The 22868-nt window shown below is 38.6% G+C and overlaps 1 protein-coding gene across 6 annotated transcripts in view; it reads left to right on the top strand.

Annotated features, from left to right (window-relative positions):
- The window catches only part of AKAP6 (A-kinase anchoring protein 6), a 493633-nt gene that overhangs the window by 106284 nt on the left and 364481 nt on the right, over nucleotides 1–22868 (top strand). For 4 of the 6 annotated variants that reach the window (XM_025919741.2, XM_086709961.1, XM_086709963.1 and 1 more), the window contains one exon: nucleotides 12830–13187. In XM_025919741.2, coding sequence (XP_025775526.1) covers nucleotides 12864–13187 — 324 coding nt within the window. In that variant the 5' untranslated portion in view covers nucleotides 12830–12863. Of the gene's footprint in view, nucleotides 1–7650; nucleotides 7834–8366; nucleotides 8422–12829; nucleotides 13188–22868 lie in introns of those variants that run through there. The other 2 variants (XM_086709962.1, XM_086709964.1) reach the window with 2 other exon arrangements.

The raw sequence follows: 22868 nt of genomic DNA, 5'->3' as shown, positions 1-22868 counted from the left end.
TCTATGGTTGATGTCAAAGAAATTACTGCCTATGTTTTTTTTCTAGAAATTAAATGGTTTTAGGTCTCACATTATGTTTTTAATCCATTTTGGATTTATTATTATGTATGGTGTAAGAAAGTGGTCTAATTTCATTGTTTTGCATGTAGCTGTCTAGTTTTCCCAACACCATTTGTTGAGGAGATTGTCTTTTCCCCATGTATTTTCTTGCCTCTTTTGTTGTAGATTAACTGACATTACAAGTGTGGGTTTATTTCTGGACTCTCTATTCTGTGTGTTTCTCTGCCAGAACCATGCTGTTCTGATTACTACAGCTTTATAGTATATTTTGAAATTTGAGATTGTGATACTGCCAGTTTTATTTTTCTTTTTTCATATTGCTTTGGCTATTTTTGTGGTTCCATACAAATGTGACTTTTCTCTTATCTTTATCTGTTGATTTCTTATTATGAAAGATGAGAATTTATTTAGCTTGCCCCCATCCCATCTCTCTGTCACCCTTTCATAAGGGTGCACATGCATATGTGTGAGCCCGCTCACAATTCCTACTCTCTCATTCATCCTGTAAAATTATGTTGTGACTTGGATTATATCAACATTTAGTGTTTATATTATTAAGATTAGGTAAATGTAATTTTTTTAAGCTAAACCACGTAGAGTAATATGATTCCTGATTTATTTTTGTACACTCTTTAATCTTTTCTGGAATTTATAATTATTGTTTGCTTAGTTTTCTATGTTTATTTCTATTTCAACCCCCAATTCTCTACCAGTTGAGTAAGTCTCTTCTAAGTATATTAATTTACATCAGGTTTTCTCTCAATGTCACCTGTTTGAAGCAGTCTCTGAGAGTCTTCTGACCTGTTCCATTCTGGACTGGATGCTTCCTTGTCTGGTACACAGCTGCCATCCTGAGATTTCCTTTCTTCATAAACCTGGAATGCTAGGTCTCCTGGGTTCTGATTCCCATGGCTTCCTCTTTCTTGGTTTCCTTTGTTTTGGTAGAGTGTCTAGAGAGACTTTGATATCTTTTGATAAAAGTATGTGGGAAGTTAGTTTTTGTGAACTTAAATATCTGAAAATATCTTTATTTTATCCTTACATTTTACTGTTTATCAATCTGTTTATTTTTGGTATACAATTCTATGCTATATTTCTTAACTTTTTCTTTTTTTAAAGTAAGCTCTACACCCAACTTGGGGTTTGAACTCATGACTCCGAGATCAAGAGTCAAATATTCTATTGACTGAGTCAGCCTGGTGCCCCTCTATGCTACAATTCCTTTTCCTTCTTAAGGAAAATGTTGTTTACAATGTAGCTGCTATACAAAAACACACTCTTGTGTGTCTCCTCTATTTTCAGTACTCTACTTCTGGTACTTGTGGTCACTAACTGTGTGGTGGTTTTTACCACACCAAGCAATTCTATGATAACAGCTGGGTATCCTATATTTTAACTCAATTCTGACATTATCTACCTGAAGATAGTGTCAGAACCCACAGGTTAAGGACTCAGTTCCTCAAGACTGTCTCCCTCCCTCCACCCCCTTTAAATGTCAATCTTAAGTTCAGGTTGTTACCTGTGTATCTGACTAGTTATAACTCAAACCCCTCCTCAGGTTCCTACCACCCCCTTCTCAGGTTTGATTAATTTCCTAGAGCCAGTCACAGAATGCAGGAAAACAATTTACTTACTAGATTACCACTTTGATAGAAAGGATATTAAAGCATATGAATGAACAGCCAGATGAAGAGATAAATAGGGCAAGGTCCAGAAAGATCCTGAGCACAAGAGCTTCTGTCCTCATGGATGTGTTTTTGTTCACTGATCTGGAGGCTCTCTGAACCATTTTTGGGGGGTTTTTTGGAGGCTTCATTACATAGGCATGACTGATTAAATACTGATCATTGGTGATTCATGCAGCTTCCAGCCCTTTTCTTCTTCCCTGAGATTGAAGGATGGGACTGAAAGTTTAAATGCTTTAATCATGGTTGGTTACTCTGGTAAGCAGCACCTTCCCTAAGGGCTTTCCAAAAGTCACCTCATTAACATAAACTCAGGTGTGGCTGAAAGGGACTGGTTATGAATAATAAGGACAGTCTTTACCTTTTTGGTTTTGGTGCTATTTCAGGAACCAAGGACAAAAGACCAACTACTATAACAAAAGATACTTTCCTTGCTTTGTGCTTAGGAAATTCCAAGTCTTAGGAACTCTCTGCTAGAAATGATGACATAGACCAAAAATATGTTTCTTATTATAAGTCATAATATCATAGCTGCTTTTGAGAAATCCAAAGCAATCTAAGTTATGATTCTTTGTATATGTCTATACCTCTAACCTAAATTTCATTTTCCCTGATATTCTGAGATTCCAAACAAGAGCCTTAGTGTTTGTCTATTTTTATACACTACGTGGGTCTTTTTAATCTAGAAACTTATGTCCTTCTATTTCTTCAAAATTTCATTGATGATTTTTTTCTTTTCTCTTTACTTTTGCCTTCAGGAACTCCTGTTCTCCAAATGTTGGGCCTCCTAGATTGGTGGCTAATTATCTTACCTTTTCTTTCCTAATTTCTGTCTTTTTTTTTTTTTTTTTTTGCTTTACTTTCTGTGAGATTTTCTCAAGTTTATTTTCACCCATTGTATTGAGATTTCCCTTTTTGCTATCATGTTTTTATTTTTCCAAAGTTCTTTTTTGTTCCAAAAATATCTTTTAAAAATAACATTCTCTTCTTTTTTATGGATACAAAATCTTATCTCTGATAATATTTCATTTTCAACAAAATCATCTTCTCTGTGCAGAACCTGTTTCCTACAGGTTGAGGTTGTTTGTTTGCTTACTTCAGGCCTATTACCCATATTAGAGCTTTCCCTAAATCTGTGCTAATTCTTGAGTGCCTGATCATATTTAGGAGTGGGAGACTAAAATGCTGAATGAATGCTCTGAATATGTGGACAGACCTATTGACTGTGGATGTCACTGTAGGGTGATATGGATGTGCTAGTTTTATATCTTGTCTTCTTGGACTGATCAGACCTCTTGGAAAAGGGAGCCCTAGTCTTTTGAATAGAGGGTAGAGACTTTGGAGAATCAAGTTGGGAGAGAAGACTGGCGGGAAGGGGGGTTCTCAACACTCAGAATGTTATGTTAACTCCCTCATTTTCAAGGTACTTCTTTCTTCAACTGTGTCCAGTGTCCCCAAATCCAGAGACCTTTTGATTGATCTTTTCTGGAGAAGAAACCTCCAGTCTTCTGACAGCATTGGGTGTGAGAGCAACCACCCAGCAACACAGAGTAAGGAAAGATTTAGGGTTATAACTTCTTTTAAAACATTTTTCAAACAAAATAAATCTCAATGTGCTATTGCCCCTTTACCCAGAGTTAGGCCACACTCAAGGTTAAGGGCACAGTCCTCCAAGGCTGTCAAGTGAACCCAAGACTTCTGACAACAGCTGCAAATTCAAGGGTCTCCAGGGATATCCTCACCTTAAAGCAGCTGATTATAAATTTAGGGATCCTCACAGACTCCTTCAGATTTGATAATTTTATAGATCAACTCACAGAACTCAGAAAAACACTATACTTGTGCTTATAATTTTATTATAGCAAAATAATACAAATCAGAACCAGCCAAAGGAGGAAATAGATAGGGTGGAATCTGAGACTGAGAAGGTTTCAACTGCAGAGCTTCCACATCCTCAGGGATGCATTACCCTCTTGTCATTAATGTGTGACAATACTTATGGAGTATTGCCAACTTGGGAAGTTTGCTTGCACTTCAATGTCCATAGTTTTTATTGGGGCTTCATTACTTGTACATGATTGATTGAATGATTGCTCTGGTGGTTGCTCAAAGCCTGAACTCTTTAACCACATGGTTGGTTTTTCTGTCTGGCTAGTCCCCATCATGAGTCACCTTGTCAGCATAAACTGTCAGGTGTGCTCTGAGGGGCCCACAATAAATAACAAAAATACTCCTACCATTCTGGAAATTCCAAGGTACAGAGGTTACCTTCTAGAAGTCAGGACAAAGGCCAGACTTCTCTTTTTGTAAAGTTAATTTTTCTCTTTATACTCTTCTTTCTTTACTTCAGAGGTACCTGGTTCTACCAGTTCCAAAATGCTTAAAGGATTCTGAAGTAAACTCAGGTTGGTTCTTTGTTCTCTGCTCTTCTGGGTTAAGATTTAGCTTTCTTGAGTCAGCTAAAGAATTTATCACTTGTTCATACAATTTTCTGTTTCCAAAAAGATTATTGTTTTTCCTCCCATTTTTGAATGTTCACGTTAAAAAAAAGAAAAAGTCCCAAATAAAAAAATCCCTCTGCAATGGTGTTAGTGGGATTTCTAGAGGAAGCAGAATTAGATATTCAGTTTGCTATCTCTACCCAGAAGTCACCCAGAACTCTCAATTTATTTGTCAGAATTTATTCAACTTCTAGTAGAATAACTATTACCACTAGATAAATAGATACTGAGTTAGCAAACACTTGTATGTTGCTGCATTAATACGGACAGCTAATTTAGACTTTAGAATCTTTAAAAATGACTGTTCCTATAAGGCTCATTTCCTTTCTACTTTACATAATGAGGTCACAAAAGATAAATAGCCTCTTATCACTTATTGACTGGGGATAAAAATATAGGAATAGAGGAGGATCTTTTAACTTCAATGTTATCTATTTTTACAATATTTGAATTAATATGTATTAATTTTTAATTAATTTAAAATAATTTTAGAACAGGAAAAAGTAAAAACATTGCATAAAATAATCCTTAAAAAATTTCCACTTCACATCTATGATACTAGGGTTAATGGAGAACTAAAAATGGAGAATTCTTTTTATATTTAATGGAGTAGGTAGGACAGAGCACAGAACTCCTTTAATTACTCTGATCTGAAAGTCATATTTGTAGGCATCTTTTCTTTTTCTGTAGGCTTCCTTTCTTTTTCTTTCTTTCTCCCACCCACTCTCTTTTCTGGACCAGAAAGAGGTTTTTAAGCTCATGTTTTATATTAATGAAGTCTACCTGGAAAAGAGGATGTTAGTCCTCTCATAATGCTGATTTCTCATTTCATTTTCTTGGTAAATAAGTGTAGATGCATTGATTTTCCTGTCCCATTTTAGAATACAACTGCAATCCTTTTCTCTTCTTTACAGTCTTTTTCAAGTTTCTGCTTCCTGTGAGATTCTTTCCAAACTCTTCCCTAGCATGGCCTTTGCAGTACTCTTATATTATGCCCACAACTTACTTTGTAGCCTTGTCTGTTTCTGGTCCCCGTCAAGCTCCCATTTCCTCTCAATGCTGAATTGTTTGTTGATTCTCTTAACTTGTTGGTGTAGCGGCATTCTCCCAGGCTGAAATTGTTTTCGCACTTCCCTTCTACCCCTGCCCATCTAAGTCATACCTGTTTTTACAAGCCTATCTCAAATGTTACCTGGTCCAGAAAATATTCCTTCTTATCTTTCCTCCTTTCAGGATTAATCCCAACCCACTGGGGCCTTCACAGGGCTTTGTTTGCCTACCTCCTGCTTGTGTAACAGGTATCAGTGGGTGAGTGTGTGTGGGGGATTGGGGGGGAGAGAGTGGAGGGAGGGACAATTATAATATTGTCCATATTATAATTTCCTTGAGGACAAATATGATGAATCATATATACACATAATACCTTATATAAAGTTGATTTTCAGTAATGTCAGTTTTCTTTCTGTTAATAGCACTGACGAGAGCAGAAATAGTGTAGATTATGTATTAGAGTTTTACAAATCCATTTCCTCTCAAGACGCTTTCTTGAACAGTAGAAAAGTAGCTGCCTAACAGTTAAAGATGATTATTAGCAACTTGGGATGAGAGTAAGAAATATGAACACTCATCGCTGAATCCAGGTCCACGCACTCATGAGCATGGGCACCATTTGCAACTGACCGGTTGATGCAGCCATGTGAATCTCTGGGTGACAGGAGCCGACTGCTGTGGTGGGGGAAAGAAAACACAGGAGGAGTAATGACTAGACGAGTCAATCTGGGTGTCCCTGCCACAGGAGAAGGACTTGATAATCAGGGTGGAGGGCTGGGGAGTAGGAGGAGAAGCCAAGGAAGGAAGATGGTTTGATGAAGTGTGTTATGGCTGATGGAAGACTCTATGCTCTGGGTGAGGGAGTTAGTGGTGACTGAAGGGAGACTGGGAGAGGTCCCTGTGTGATTAGCAGCGTATAATCAACCATCTGCCTGGGGACACAGTTGTGCACAGAGGACATATTAAAGAGGGAAAAAGAGAGAGGGGAAACAGCAGTGATAACACCAAGAAAATCGTTTTAATTGCAGAAGTCTGTCAGGGACCCACTATTTACATGTTGTCGCCCCCTTCCCTCCCTCCAAAGTCCTTCTCGAGGATATCCTATCCGCTTGCAGGCTGTTCTGTTGTGGCAGGAGGATTAGAAAGTGAGACTAATCTGGGGTTATGGCAGTGATCTCGCTAAACCTTGTTACTCCAGGTGAATGCTGCAGGGCTTGGAGCCAGGAAGAGGGCTAAGGAGAAGGAAGAAGCAGACAGTGATTATGGAAACTTCCTTAGGAGCATCTTACAAAAACCACCCTTTATTTCCCCCCCAAGAGCAAATCTAACTTAACACTTGTCAGGAACTCTTAGGCTCTCATCTTTAAGAGCTTAGAGCCATTTAAAGTTTCCTAATGTTTGACCTCGCAAGAGGCCAGGAATGTACACAGACAGCAAGATTTAAAACCGGATAATGAATTAGAGCCTCATTCGTCTAGGTAGGCCATGACATTTAATTCAGCCATTTATTAAACTTGTTTTTGTGTTTTCTTCACAGAGCCTGATTCTAGAATGCCGGAACCAGATACAGGGTACCCCCTCTTAAGTTTATTTCTTTTTCCTTAATGTAATCAAAGCATAAGAGCTTAACCTTGGACAAAAATGAAAACATTCCAGTGGAACTTTTTTTTTTCCTTTCAAAATTCAGTGTCTCTATAAATAGGTTCTGTAAAGGATGATTATGAGAACATGAAAGAGATGAAATGAGGAGGGAGGAAAAAGGATCCTCAGTGATGCCTAACATAATTTTCTCTGTCTCAGTTTTGTAACATGTGCGTAGTAGCAAACATATCTGTTAATTTGGCTAGAATTATGCTTTCGTCTCTCACTTGTTTTTAGGGACTAGGCAGAGCACAGAAAGATTGAGAGCAAGTATTTAGGTTTGGGTTGATTTACATGGATGGTAGAACTGCCTCTCACACGATACACAGGATGATGTTCTTTACTTGGAAAGAGCAATTTCTTCCTAAGAAAGGAAAGGGGGCCTGACCCTATTCCACTCAGATTGGCTTTGTCAGCTGGTTATGTTAATGTAGTACTATTAATTTAATTATGCATTTATTAATTTATTCTGCTTTAGGATTACTCAGTTTTTGGGGTATGTTTCATCTTGGTTCTTCTGAACTGTGACTGGATGTGCTCTGTCCACCCGAACACTCTTTTCCATAGTGATCCTTGTTTTGGCAACTGTCTCCTTTTTCTCTGCTCACTTATCATGGCTTGTTTGCAAAAGACCCAACTGTAACCGAACAGGCCTGGAGCTTATACATTAGTTTCCAAATAGGGACAGCGGAGCAGCCTTCTCTTTTTAAGAGATTTGGGCTACTAAGGACATATGAAGCTGGTGCCCTGCAGACTCACCAGTGTGCTGCTGGCATGGAGCAGGCCTGACACCAGCCTTTATCTTATTTGGCCACAGGAAGAGAACCCGAGGGGGGTGGAGAAGGAGGAGCCAGACACTTAATCCCGAAGGACCTTTAGGGACAAAAGCATTTACAGTGAGTACATACGGCAGATTTCTCGCTTTTCTATTCTTTTATTTAAGAGAGAAAGATTACTAGAGAAGGGAGAAGGAGGTGGGCAGCTTAGATGGCTGTGTGGCTGCATTTTTTGGTCTCCTAGCTTGGTACAAGAACACTCTCTGATTGAAATGTGTCTTATTCAAGTCGAATGCATTCTGCTAATGTCAGGTTTCAGCTAAAAACTTGTGGACTGTCAGGAAGATAGCAGAACTGGTCCGTGTCAGTAAGCAATTTGTGGCATGTTTCTTCTGTTTCTATAGGGTGATAAATAGAGTATGGTGGGAAAAGCCCTCCCACATATTTAAAAAAGAAAAAAGAAAAAGCTTTTAAATCTTTACCGCTTGCAGCTCTTGCACTTTAAATGTTGAATCTTCTTTGGATTTGTGGAAAGGGAAGGATTTGATTTATGTTATTTTTAACAGCAGCTGGGATAAAGGTGGTATTATCTCTAATGCTGGAGAGGTGGCCACAGATAATTACTTGATGGGGGAGGGGAAGGGGAGGTTACTGGTTTCCAAAAAGCTGGTTGATCGCTCCTGTCACACATGCACCTTTGGAACCTGAGTGAGTGGGTGGGCACCTGGGCACATTTGGGTCATTGCTTTCATCTGTATCATCTGTTGTCTACTGGCTTTTTAAAAAAGTTTCTCTGTGCCTGGAAAGGAATCTCATTTTAAGACGCCTTGTAAAGAAAGAATACAAAACTTACAGTATTTAGAAGAACTTATAATAGACCTGTGCTGAATTTCCTACTATTTGCATTCAAATAGAGTAATTAATTCAATGGAAAAGCATGCTTGAATAGGCATGATAGGGGCAGGAAAAATATACATAAACGTTGTTACTATAGGTCTCTACAATGTGAAGCAGTTTTCCTTTAAATTATAAATTTATCTTTGAAATCAGATGTGATTCTGTGAAAATCAAAAAGAGATTGGTTATCCATGGGGGCATATTAAATGTGAACTACTAGAACGGAAATTTAAATGTTTATGGTAATTACTTTGCATGAAAATGGGTAATTAATCAATTTTATGCCACTTTCCAGGCTTGCTATGCTGTTACAACACAGGCAGTATTCCTTTCCCAGTGGCAAAGGTATACGAGAGGGAAAATAGAGATTAAAATAAAACTTGAGTAGACCCCTGCTTTGCTTTACTTCTCTGAGATACTGAAGTTTTCTTGTTTATACTCTGCTCAGTTAAATATAGAAACATCACATCCAGGTTGAAACTTTATAGACACAGGAAAATTTTGCTTTGCGGCTTGAATATTAGGTTTCCTTAGCATTTACTCATGTGTGATGAACACCAGCTACGTTTTTGTTTAATGTTTTTATTTTATTCTGTGTGTCCTCTACATATACAGCCACATCTCTGTTGTCAGTCTTTCGTTTCAAACTCTAAGAGGAGAGAATCTCCCATATTTGTTTCTCTAGGAAGAATTAGCAACACATAATGTGTTAATAATGATTTATAAAATGCATTTGCGTGGTAATACTTTATTTCATTCCATTAAGTAGGAAAATCTATTGATGCTGTTCATGTGCTTTGTTAAAATGGAGGACCAGTACTTGGTATCTACACAGCTCTCAGTATAGGCAGGATGCTATTTTAATGGCTTTGGAATCTCTGGAAAATAACCCAGGGTAATCACAGATTTTTATGGTCTGATGGGATCTCATTGATCACCTAGTCCAATTTTGTCATTTTAAATATGACGAAACTGAGACCCAGAAATGTGGAGCATCTTGTCCCACATAAAACTGCACTGTGCCTGCTTAGTGCACGGCCTGATGGTATCTTTGGAAATATTGTATATTAGGACATAAATTGCTTTGAGTCGATTTTTTATATGTTCTTTAGTTTATAGTAGGATGTGTATTCCAGAGAAGGCCCTGTGTTGATTCAGGAGTTTCAGAGAAAACACAATGACCAAGCATCATTTTTCAGTTGCGCAGCGTGCTTAGGAGAGATCTGGGGTTGCGTGTGTGAGTCAGTGTGTGGGTGTGGCAGAAATAGTTCATTGTACACTACCCTGGCATTTAGTTTTCTGATTTGGGTGAATCTGGTTTCTTATAAGAGGTAACCATTGTGATACCATTGTCTTCTTCATTTAACACCAGTTCTGTGACCTTCCATTGGAAACCTTTATTAACCTTTGTGTATCCGATTCCTTCTCTGGGATTGTGATTCTAAACGGATCGCCCAGAGAGCAAGTGAATTGATTAAAAATTTAAAAGTGCTTTGAGAAATCAGAACCAGAGCCTGTCTGAGGCTAGGGTATGAATAAGTAGATGGCAGCTCACTCTTCCTGGACTTTTATTGCTTCTGAAGTTTTGATATCTCTTAATTGTGTTTTTTTAAATAGCCAGGTCTAGGGCTGCCTATGTGGCTCAGTTGGTTACGCTTCTGACTTAGGCTCAGGTCATGATCTCACTGTTCGTGAGTTTAAGCCCCCCAGCAGGCTCTGTGCTGACATCTCAGAGCCTGGAGCCTACTTCGGATTCTGTGTCTCCCTCCCTCTCTGCCCCTCCCCTGCTCACACTCTGTCTCACTCTCTCAAAATAAATAAACATTAAAAAAATCTTTAAAAAAATAGCCAGGTCTAGTATGATTTTAAAAATTGTATGTAAGAGTGGTTAAGAATGTGGGGCATGGATTTCTCTCTCTCGCAATTAGATGGAGAAAACTGTTGAATTGAAGCCTAAAATCACTTTCTAAGGTCAGTACCAGAGTGATAAACTTACCTTAAGACATATATTTTATTTTTACAAATAACTTTGGTTTCAAAAATTCATCCATAATCCTGCTTATCATCTAATTTAAAAGTTAAATGTTCAAGAAATTGGGAGGGGGGCAGTGCAATGCAGAGTTGGAAGGTTTCTGAAATAATATGTCATAGGAATAACTTATTCTTAAGGCTTTTGTCAATTCAATAAGTTTTTTCATTCTCTGTGCCCATTTCTGTATGGAAAGTTACATGTTGCTGGTCAAAATGGGAGCTTTCTTGATTTTCTCCCCTCTATTTTTGTAGGTAAAATAATTTTGCTATTGTTACTAAGTGAATAGTGAGAATCTATTCAATCTAGAGAAATAAAGGCTACTTTCTGGCAATCACATTTAATTTCATATTTTGTTCAACCACATTTCATCTTTGGAGAAGGAAGCTAGAATGTGTAGAACCAGAGAAAGTCTCATAAAAGAAGAAGAAACCCAGGGATGCCAGAGTGGTTCAGTAGGTTAACTGTCCGACTTCATCTCAGGTCATGATCTTGTAGTTCAGTTCATGAGTTTGAGCCCCAAACTGGGTTCTCTGCTGTCAGCAGGGAACCCTCTTGGGTTATCTGCCCCCCTCTGTCTGTCTCTGCCCCTTACCCACTTGTACCTTCTCTCTCTCTCTCTCTCTCAAAAGTAAATGGACATTAAATATTAAAAAAAAAAAAAAAAAAAAAAAAAAGGAAAAGAAACCCACTACCTTGAGTAGAAGAAGCTGCTTCTTTTTTTTTTTTTATTTTTTTTTTTAAATTTTTTTTTCAACTTTTATTTATTTTTGGGACAGAGAGAGACAGAGCATGAACGGGGGAGGGGCAGAGAGAGAGGGAGACACAGAATCGGAAACAGGCTCCAGGCTCTGAGCCATCAGCCCAGAGCCCGACGCGGGGCTCGAACTCACGGACCGCGAGATCGTGACCTGGCTGAAGTCGGACGCTTAACCGACTGCACCACCCAGGCGCCCCAGAAGAAGCTGCTTCTGAAACTAAAAATGTCTATTTGAAATGTTTAAAGTACAAGATCCTAAACGTTGTCATTTTATGTTAGACTAGTTCTAGAAGAAAGATAAATTATATAGCTTAGATCATTACATTAGTAAGCTAGCTTACTAACAAGCTTATCAACTTTACTTTAAAAAGAAAGTTTATTATGACTTACAGTTATGTTATTTTAAACACATTTAGTTAACTTCTTAATGTTAAGTGTTTAAGAGCAATTTATTACTCTTGAAATTCTAGAAGCTTCTAAAATTTTCAATATCACCAAAAATTAATGTAATTTAAGTTGATAGTTAATTAGATATTTTGCATATACTAATTCCTGACTTATACTTTTTGGCAAAGTATAGGTTTGGAATTACTGCATGATATCCTTTTATCTAACATATCATAGAAAGGAGCAACCTCTCCTGAATTCAGCATAGTGTTTTTGTTAATTAGAACCTTGTTGCCTCTCTAGTTATCCCACATATTGAATATACTGATTATAATAGCCAAGATGATGCTTAGGTGCTTATAGTAGAAAAGCCCCAAGTGATAGTGACTAAAACAAGATAGAAGTTTGTTCTTCTCTCAATAAAAGTAGTTCAGGGCAGCAGTCTAAGACAGATACAGTAGCTCCTTGTTATCCTGTGGGATCCATGTTCCTACCACCTTGCTCTATCATCCTCTACTGCCATACCCAAATGCATCTCCTGGTCAGAGACAAAAACTGGAACTCTAGTCATCAAGTCCACATTATAGGCTAGAAGCAGGGGGAGAAGCAGAAGGGCAGAAAGGAGGCCCCTCCTAAATTAAGTCAGCTCCTTTTAAGCAGCTCTCCCACACATTCACTTATACCTCATTGGTCAGAACTTAGCCACATGGCCATACCTAGCTGTGATGGAGATAGGGAATGTAGTTGTAAATTCTTGGCAGGAATATGCACAGCTGAAAAGCAGGATTTTATTAGTAAGGAATGAGGAGACGATGGATGGTGGGGTAGGCAATACCACATGGTTTTGTGTTCCTATTATATGCTGGGTCTTGGAGCTACTATGTAGAAACTCACAACACCTCCTTCTGTTTTTGCCATGAGCTATGGTTTCTTAATTTAGAAATCTGGCTTAATTTAGAAATCCTGTTTCTTCTGCGAAGTATGATTTCTTTATTTGGCAATCTTGTCTGACTCTTGCTTTCTTCTTTCCTCTTGCCTTTCAGCTGTTTTGGAAAGAAGTAAGGTTTAGACTTCTCCATGTTAACCATGAGCGTGACACTTTCCCCTCTGAGGTCTCAGGACCTGGATCCCATGGCTACTGATGCTTCACCCATGGCCATCAACTTGACGCCCACTGTGGAGCAGGGTGAGGGAGAAGAGGCAATGAAGGATATGGATTCTGACCAGCAGTATGAAAAGCCACCCCCATTGCATACAGGGGCTGACTGGAAGATTGTTCTCCATTTACCTGAAATTGAGACCTGGCTCCGGATGACCTCAGAGAGGGTCCGTGACCTAACCTATTCAGTCCAGCAGGACTCAGACAGCAAGCATGTGGATGTGCATCTAGTTCAACTAAAGGTAAGGAAGGTCTCTGGACTTAGGTCCGTTCTAGACAGAAGTCTGAAAAAGGCTGTAGCACCTGGCGCCTGAGTTCTATAACTTGCAATGAGGAAATTTCCAGGAAGAAAAATAGAATACCAGGTTCGATACACATGGGCAGAATTCATTCTTGCCTGATTTCAATTCACGGGTTGGCTATCTGGAACCAAATGATCTTAGGAGGTAATGCAGACAGGGGGGAAAAGAGGAGGGCATTTTGGTGCAGTGTCATAGAAATCAATTATGAAGAATAAAAGTATTTTAAAAGGTTTAATAAGCCTCTCACAGGTAAAACATCAAACTGAGCTGTGATTGTGAGTGTGTGTATGTGATTATCATCTTATATTGCAGTTGATGCCACCTTTGTGGCATACAGTGAGTTCTGGCATGATGGGGAAGGGTAGTGTTTGCCTTTTAGAATGAGTCCTTTCATCCAGGTACAATGTGTCATGAAGAACAAAGGTGCTTTTATAACAACTCACTCAATGTTCAGATGTTAAAAAAATGTCTGTGGATTCTAGAGCCCTTGAAAAGCCTGATGTTTGTTAATCATGAAATGGAGGTGCTAGTAAAGAGTGTTATTAATAGAGATTCTGGCCTAGGGACCCCACAGTACAGTGGATCTTGTCCTGTCATAGCCACTTATCTCATCCAGGTCCCTGAGGCAGACACACGCTCAGGTTAATGACCAGCAAAGCAAGGCAGATTTGTCATCAATCAGGGCATTGACCCCAAATCCTAATGTAAATTTCTAGTTAGTTAGATGAGATCTTAAGGAGAATTTTTTTACCTAAGCGAATTCATCCCAAATGATCTGAAACCAAAGACCAAACAGATTCCTGGATTTTAACACTTAAATGGTTTATAGGCTGCAGCCATCAGTGTGAGAAGAGAAGGTGGGTAGTTAAGGTAAGAGAACATGTGCCCCAAAGTCTAGAGCAGAGCTGGCTCAGCCTTTAGGCTGGGTCAATAGATCCTGAGCTTGTCTTCCACATTAGGGAGAGTCCCAGAGAGGGAAGGATGGAACTGGGGGAGAGAGAGAGAAAACAAAAGAAGCCAGAATAGCAAGGTGGCTAGCTGGGCTTCTCCCAGGTTGAGTAGGCTTGGGTGGTTGTCTTTCCACAGGTTTTTGGGAATGAGAAAGTGCAAAAAGGATAATAGAGAGAAGGCTAGGAACTAGTTTCAGTGTAAGCCTGCCTGTTTCCCCACTGTGTCCATAGGGAATAATTTGTCTCAGTCTTTGAAATATGGTTCCTTTAATCAAAGGAGCAGCTCTCCTTGAGGCTGGAGTGAAATGGAAGTCAGGGGCTTCACCTCATTCCTCCTCTCCTCTGTTGCCTCTAATGCTGCACTTACATGAGACTCCTGTAAGTAAATACGGGGTTGGGGTTGTAAGGCAAGTTGACTGTTGCTCCGCCCAAATCTTGCAGATTTACACAGAAAAGATGGCGAAAGATTAAAGGAGAATGGGGGAAATGGAAATATCTTGAGATGACTCCACTAAAAATGCTGCCAAGGGCTCCTAAAAACATCAATGAGTCAGTTAAATTCATTTAATTACAACACGTAATACTTACATCAAAATTTAAATCTTAATTTCATGCAGGAATGTAAAGTTTTTATATAATCAGCCAGGGTTAGGGTTAGTGTTTGAGAAATCACCTCTAGGGTGATTTGCTTGTCTTTTTCTCATTGGAACTGTCACCTTCTCACTTTAGTCAAAAAGCATGTAACACCTGCCTCTACCCAGCTCTGTCCCAAGGTGTGGTCTGTCGCCTCTGCTGAAAAAGGAGCCCCAAAAGAGCAGGAATTCAACATAGTAATCACAGAGTAGTTAATCAAAGACTGTTAAAGGATGAACTGACATTGTCTTATATTAATTTAATTTTAGGGTTTCTATCACTACTTTTTTTTATACTTGTCTCATCAAGGGACTTAACCAACATTTTCTGGTATGTTCTCAAATATTCTGTAATAATAGAGCCCTTCCACATTGAGCCCAAAGTCAACAAACTCTGGTCAGTGAACTGAGACTTAATCTACACAAGTCTCCTAATCTCACATATGGTTAAATTTCCCCTTTATTTGTGTAATATTTCTTTATTCAACCAAGTAAGCACTTTGATGCATTTAAAACAATTTTAAATACATGTCAATTTCTCAGATTCCCACATTGATCCACAAAATAAAGGGGCAACTTGGACATAATGTTTTATATGTGAAAGCACAACAAAACAACCTTGTGGGAGCAGCTCTCAAGTAAGAGATATGGCAAAGCAGAGGGGCAGACCCAGCCTGGACAAGACCAGCCATCTGCTATGGGATGTCCCATTTTGGCTCTTACTGCCTTGGTGAATAATTCATTTTTTTAATTTACCATGAAAAATAACCATCCCAAGGATAGTAATGCCATGGCTTTAAGGACCATCTAGGCACAGATAATTTCTAGATTTATATATCTATCCTAATGTTCTCCCAGGAACCCCATCTGCCTAACTGACATCTCTAATTGTATCTTTAAGTGAGAATCTCAAACCAGATATGACCATTGAAAAGCTCTTAATCCGTCCTACCCCCATGTCTTTCCAATTTCAGTGGAAGGCACCACACATTGCAAAGCCCAAGTGTGACTCTCCATCCCACCCATCTGTCTTATCAACAAGTCCTGTGGATCCATCTCCAAAATATGACTTAAAGCCATTGACTTTTCCACAACACTACTGTTGTCTCCCTAGAGAAGCCACAAGACTGCTTGCCTGGGCTACTTGTAGAGTCTCCTCTACCACCTGCAGTTTATTCTCCACACAGTAGCCAATGGAATCTTTTAAAAATGTTAATCAGGTCATGTTTTTCCCTTGCTTCCTATTGGCTTCTAATAAATCCGAAATCTCTTCCTGTGGCTCTGCACCTGTTTGGTTCTCTGGCCATTTCTCCTGTTACTTTCTCCTTGTTCATAAAGCTCCAGGCACATTGAAATTCCAAAGGAATGTTAGGCTTTTTTTAAGTTAGACATCTTGCTTCAGAACTTTTCCTGTTGCCTCTGCCTAGAAACTTTCTTCCTCTGTCTTTGCCTGGTAGAATCTGGATTCTCATCAAGCAGTCAGGCAGAGGCGCAGCCAAGTTCTAACATCTGGAGGTGCAAGCCTAGGAGAGAGTTAGGCAGGGGTTGGGGTGAGGTGGGGCCTGCACTGTGTTTGATGAAGGGCAAGCACAAAAAAAGGCACTACCCTTACTTAGCTTGTTTTTGTGCCTCACACTCCCTTTCAACATTGCTTGTTCTATGTCTTGTTACCATGGTCTTCTCTGCCATTGTGTGGATGTCTAACTTAAAAAATCAGTTGAAAAGTGCTTTTGGAAAATGCTCAGGATAGGCTCAGCCTATGGTTTGTTTGCTTTGTTTGGTTTTTTAGATTCCATATGTAAGCGAAATCATATGGTATTTTTCTTTCTTTATCTGACTTATTTCACTTAACATAATGTTCTCTAGCTCCACCCATGTTGCCACAAATGGTAAGATTTCATTCTCTTTTATGGCTGAGTAATATTTCATTGTGTATATATACTGCAGCTTATTTACCCATTCATCTATTGATGGGCACTTGGTTTGCTTCCATATCTTGGCTATTGTAAACAATGCTGCAATAAAAATAGGGATGTATATATATTTTGAATCAGTGTTTTGTTTTCTTTGTGTATATACCCAGTAGTGGAATTACTGGATTGTATGACATTTCTATTTTTAATTATTTGAGGAAACTTCATACTGTTTTCCATAGTGATTGCACCAATTATATTCCCACCATCAGTGCATAACAGTTTCCTTTTATCCTTACCAATGCTTGTTATTTTTTGTGTTTTTGATTTTAGCCATTCTGACAGATATAAGGTGATATCTCATTGTGGTTTTGATTTGTATTTCCCTGATGGTTTGTGATGTTGAACATCTTTTCATGTGGCTGTTGGCTATCTGTGTATCTTCTTTGGAAAAATCTGTATTCAGGTCCTCTGCCCATTTTTTAATTGGATTATTATTTTTATTATTATTTTGATGTTGAGTGGTATATGTTATTTATATATTTTGGATATTAACCCCTTATCAGATATATCATTTGCAAATATTTTCTCCCATTTAATACATTGCCTGTTTGTTTTGTTGATGGTTTCCTTTGATGTGCAAAAGCTTGTATTTTGGTGTAGTCCAAATATTTCAATTTTGCTTTTGTTTCCCTTGCCTGAGGAGACATATCCGTAAATATGTTGCTAAGGCCAATGTGCAAGAGATTACTGCCTATGTTTTATTTTAGGAGTTTTATGGTTTCAAGTCTCACATTTAGGTTATTAATCCATTTTGAATCTATTTATTTATTGCTTTAATTTTTATTTATTTATTATTTATTTTTATTTTATTTAAAATTTTAGTTAGTGACCATATAGTGTAGTATTGGTTTCAGGAGTAGGATTCAGTGATTCATCACTTATGTATAACACCCAGTGCTCATCACAAGTGCCTTCTTTAGTACCCATCACCTGTCTTTTGTATATGGTGTAAGAAAGTGGTCCAGTTTTATCTTTTTGCATGTAGCTGTTCAGTTTTCCCAACACCATTTGTTGAAGAGACTGTCTTTTTCCCATTGTATAATCTTGCCTCCTTAGTTATAGATTATTGACCATATAAGCGTGGGTATATTTCTTGTCTCTCTAGTGTGTTCCATTGATTTATGTGTCTATTTTTGTGCCAGAACCATACTGTTTTGATTACTACAGCTTTGTAGTATATCCTGAAGTATGGCATTGTGATACCTCCAACCATATTCTTCTTTCTCACGGTTGTTTTGACTATTCAGGATCTTTTGTGGTTCAATACAAATTTTAGGATTATTGTTCTAATTCTGTAAAAAGTAATATTGGTATTTTGACAGCAATTATACTGAATCTATAGATTGCTTTAGGTAATAAGGACATTTTAATGTTAATATATAATGTTATTATATATTAAATGTCACTTTCTCAAGGAAGCCATTCCTGACCCCTATTCTAAAACATCCATCTTCTTTCCCAGCAATTATCTAGTCCATTATTCAGCTTATTTATTTATTTAGTAGCGATCACTAGCTGTAATTATCTTATTTATTTGTTTACTTATTTGCATTAGCCCCAACGACCTCAAATGTCTAATTCTCCACTTTATCCCTGTTGCCTAGGACAAGAGCCAAGCACTTGAGGGGGGCTCAGTTCACATTTGTGGTTGAGTCCAAGTTTGTACGGTTAGTGCCTTCTCTCCCCATAGATAGGCTTGCCCTGGAAGTTCACACAAGGAAGGCTGTTTGTCAGGGGTTGAATTAGGATGGAGGCATTGGATGAATCAAGGCCCAAGTACATTTGGGGTATTACTTTCTCATCATAGAGAATCTGAGTGGCTCAGAAGTCTTGGCGATCGTTCCTAAGAAAGTCTGCATGGAAGAGTCTAGGTGGCTTCTTTCTGTAAGTAACTATGCCTGGTCCTTCTCCCCCTCCTCACTTTTCTGTTTGACTACTTCTTTGGTAATGATTTTAGTCAATAAGCATATGCTTAGGTCTTTTGGACTCAAATCCACTCTTTTTCTTTAAAGGTAATTTTGCTTATCTTCTGGTCATTATGTTGATCTCAAAGTTTATTTATCAGAAACCGTATTTATATCAACCTTACTTCCAAGTTCTTAGGGGAAGTTTTATTGTAACCCCCAGGATGAACTACAAAGCACTATTATGAAGTTCCCATGTTGGCAGGTGGAGAAGTGATTGTTTTAGAGAGTGAATAAAAACGTCTAACCTTAAGACTAAAATATGGAAACAATGCAATATATTATACTGTGTAGTTTTCCCATTATTTTTAAGCTGAAAATATAATCCACATATCTTACTTCTTAGCTTCCAGATATTCTTTAGTTAAAAAGTATGAGAAACCAACTGAACCATTTTTAGAAACTTTCCCCTCTCCTCCCTCTCCTCTTTTGGATTCTGAGGCTGTGCTGTGTAGGAAAACCAGACTAAGAACCTCACAAGATTTTGACTTTAACTGAGACTTCTTGTCTGGATGAATGTATTTGGGTGCTAAACAGGCAAATTCGGCACCCCTGCTTCCTGATTAACAGTCTTCTTAGAGAAAATATTATTTGTATTCCTGGAAACATGACAGGAAAGAGACAAAGCTTAGACTAGCTAGCATAGGCTAAATTATGTGCCTACATGACAAATAGAAATCTTGACGTGACATAGCTGGAATCAGCTCCTCCAAACAACCTACTTTAGATAAATTGTGCTCTCAGCCACCTCCAAATGAAGTTTGTGTCTGTTTCTTGGATTTGGGCCTGGTTCTCAAAGTTAGAACATTAAACAGAGACTCTGTTTACAAGATGTTCTGACTGGGCTGTATCCAGACTGAGATGTGCCTGATATCTGGAGTTGAGCCAGATACCCAGTGACTCACGTGGGGTCTGGAGGGCTTGCTGGAAAAAAAAGCTTGAATTCTCTCTGTAGCTGAAGTTGGCACATCAGATGGGCCTGATGGACTGAAAGTGATGGAGGTCCTAGGATGAGGGAGCTCTTAGGAGAGAATTCACCCTCATCATGGGGCCAGGGGTCTGTCCTAGTGCAGGAGGGAGCATAGGGAGGGGGGTGGTAGTTTGTGGTAAAGTGTGTTTCTGACTCTTGGATCCATCCTGAGCAGCCAGCCAGGCAGCGTGGGGACCCAGGGAAGGGAAGAGGTTGTGGAGGTGACTTGGAGGACCTGCGTCAGCTGACTCTCTGCCTGAAATTCTTCCCTCCTCTTGTACAGCAGGTGTAGAGGAAGGAGTGTTCTCTTTCTCCCACTACTGGAGCATAATTAGCTGAAGTCTGCTGGAGGTGGCAGAGGTTGTTTCAGAGTGGCAGCTGTGAAGTGCTGGGTCTGCTGGCCATGACTGAGCAGCAGCCAGGGTTGATTCTTGGGCACATCTAAAATATGCCCTAGGATTCTCAGAAATTCTTCATAAAGGGAACCCTGAATGAAACTAAAGTTCTGACATTAACAGTTTGGAGCTTGAAGGATTCTGATCTTAATGTTAATATGACCAACTTGAAATGTACGTTAAAATGGCAATCCCAAAAGCATATTCCAAATTCCAGGAAACTAGAAAATAGAGCTGAGTTTTCTGTTGGTAGGTATAAAGATATTACTTTGTTTTGACTTCCCCAAGCCCAGATTTGTGGCTGGAATTTCTTATATGGTTGATGTGAATTCCTCGGAGGGTATTTTCCCAGGAAAGTTGGATGTTCATTGTCTAGTGTTTTGGGAGTGTGGCTTCAGTATGGTGCTTATCAGTGGACAAGTTTTTCCTATGGTTAGTGCCTAGATTATGAAAAAGTGTTTGGTGTCATTGACCAATAAAAATGGATGAAATAAAAAGAGTGTTTAATGTTTGAAAAGCTAAGTTTCGATATTTGGGACACCCGATTATGTGGAAAATTCATCTCAATCTTGAATAAATATCTCCCCACTTCCCTGCTCACACATCCAATGCTAGAAAACTGTCTGTGTGTTAAATAAATACTTTTTGATTGTTGACTGGTTAATATATTTTCATCATGATTTGGGAGATGATCTAAAAGTCTCAGATCTAGCACATGTTTCCTACTACAAGTCAGTATTCTTGGTTAAGATTTAGGAAGGGCAACATGGAAAAATTAACATTGGTAGCTTCTGACACATACTACTATGGAAAATTTTCGAGTATATATGAGCCTTACTCACATACACTAATGTATTTAGAGCTCAGGATGGGAACATTAATTGTCAAGGTGGCCCAATAAGTCTACCAGATTTCCCAGCTGTGTAATTAAAAAAAAATTTTTTTTTAGTATTTATTTTTGAGAGAGAAAGAGACAGAGCACGAGCAAGGGAGGAGCAGAGAGAGAGGGAGACACAGAATCTGAGGCAGGCTCCTGGCTCTGAGCTGTCAGCACAGAGCTTGACAAGAGGCTCAAACCCACGAACCGTTGAGATCATGACCTGAGCCAATGTCGGATGCTTAACTGACTGAGCCACCCAGGTGACCCCCAGCTGCATGATTTTTAATTAGCAATAGTAGAATGGAAAATGAGGATTATTATAGACTTCATAATTTGAAAGAAACCATGAAAACAGAGTTTAGAGAGAGGTAATAAATACCATAAAAGGATTTGAAAGTGAGACCAGTGAGAAAAGTCTGAAGAAACACATTATTTTGATTAGAGAAGTCTTACTGGGATTTGTTACTTAAAAAAAGGGGGGGGGTTTAAAATACTGTTGGTATGGTACAGTCTTCCAGTTATGGAATGAATAAGTCATGGGAATGAAAGGTACAGCATAGGAAATATAGTCAATGGTATTATAATAGCATCACATGGTAACAGATGGTAGCTACACTCATGATAAGCGTAGCATAACACAGAGAGATGCTGAATCACTGTTTCATACACTTGAAACTAATGTCGCATTGTATGTCAACTATACTTCAATTAAAAAAATAAAATAATTCCAGGATGAACTATCACTGAGCAACCCTACTTATCAGCTTTCACTTATCACCTAACTCAGGGGATTAGGTGTTTGTAGGACCAGTGCACCAGAGGCCAGATATTAGTTAACTGTCTTTCCTTGCCTAGAGAGTTTTCAGTTCAGTAGCATTCACTGAATGGCTGATATGAACCAAGAGTTTTTATTTACAATATTTTATTTAATCCTTACCATAATTCCCTATAATGTATGAAGAAGTTGAGTCTTAGAAAGGTTAGAAGCTGATCAGCTTGGGAATCAAACCATGCTCAAGAAAAGTCAAACCATACTCAAAAAGATTCTTAAGTTGAATATTCTTTCTACTTTAGTGCAGTGGTCTCATACCCTTCTACATTGTGAGAAATTTTGGTGGCTATAAAGTATAGGGCAATAAGTTCTGGCTTTCTTGTATTAGATGTTTAAGATGAATGTATTTGAGAGTGGGGGCTCATTGTTTTTCTTCTTCTTCTTTTTTTTTTTTTTAATTAAGAAGAAGATCTAAACTATGGGTATTTTAATTCATCACCAGCAGGAATGTGAGGGTTTTGAAGTGGGATGTAAATGAGATCCTGGGGTCCCTTTGCGTTAGGGGTGTTCACAGCTACCCAGAACTAGGGAGAGAACTTGTTTCTTTTGTTTCTTTTCATTATTTGCTGCTACTTTCCCTACTCTGCCCCCTTCAAAATGTTATATCCCAAAGAGAGAAACATGTGATCTAACTAAAGTGAAATGATACCAAGCTGTGAATTACTAGTATTCTAACATGGAAGTGGGTGGAACAAGCGATAGACATCTTTAATGAGAAATGTTAAGAAATCAATTGATTTCCAGGTATGGCATGCATAGAGACAGTGTTTCTTATCGTTGGCCGCACAGTAGAATCTCCTTGGAAGCTTAAAAAAAAAAAACAACAAACAAACCCATTTACCAGGCCATGCTCCAGACAGATACATTAGAATCTGGGTTTAGACCTAGGCATCAGTCATTTTAAAGACTTCTCAGGTGATTCCAGTACAAGCTAGAGCTGATGACCCTTGGAAGATGATTTTGAGCAAAGAGCTCTTGGATTCATTTCTCTTGATCAATGCATTTGATCCCTTTCCTCCCCC

This window comes from Puma concolor, chromosome B3 (genome assembly GCF_028749965.1).
Source record: "Puma concolor isolate L17-30 chromosome B3, mPumCon1.1.hap2, whole genome shotgun sequence".
Lineage (NCBI taxonomy): Eukaryota > Metazoa > Chordata > Mammalia > Carnivora > Felidae > Puma > Puma concolor.
Note: the sequence above shows the minus strand (reverse complement) of the source record. Positions and strands in the feature narration are given on the sequence as shown.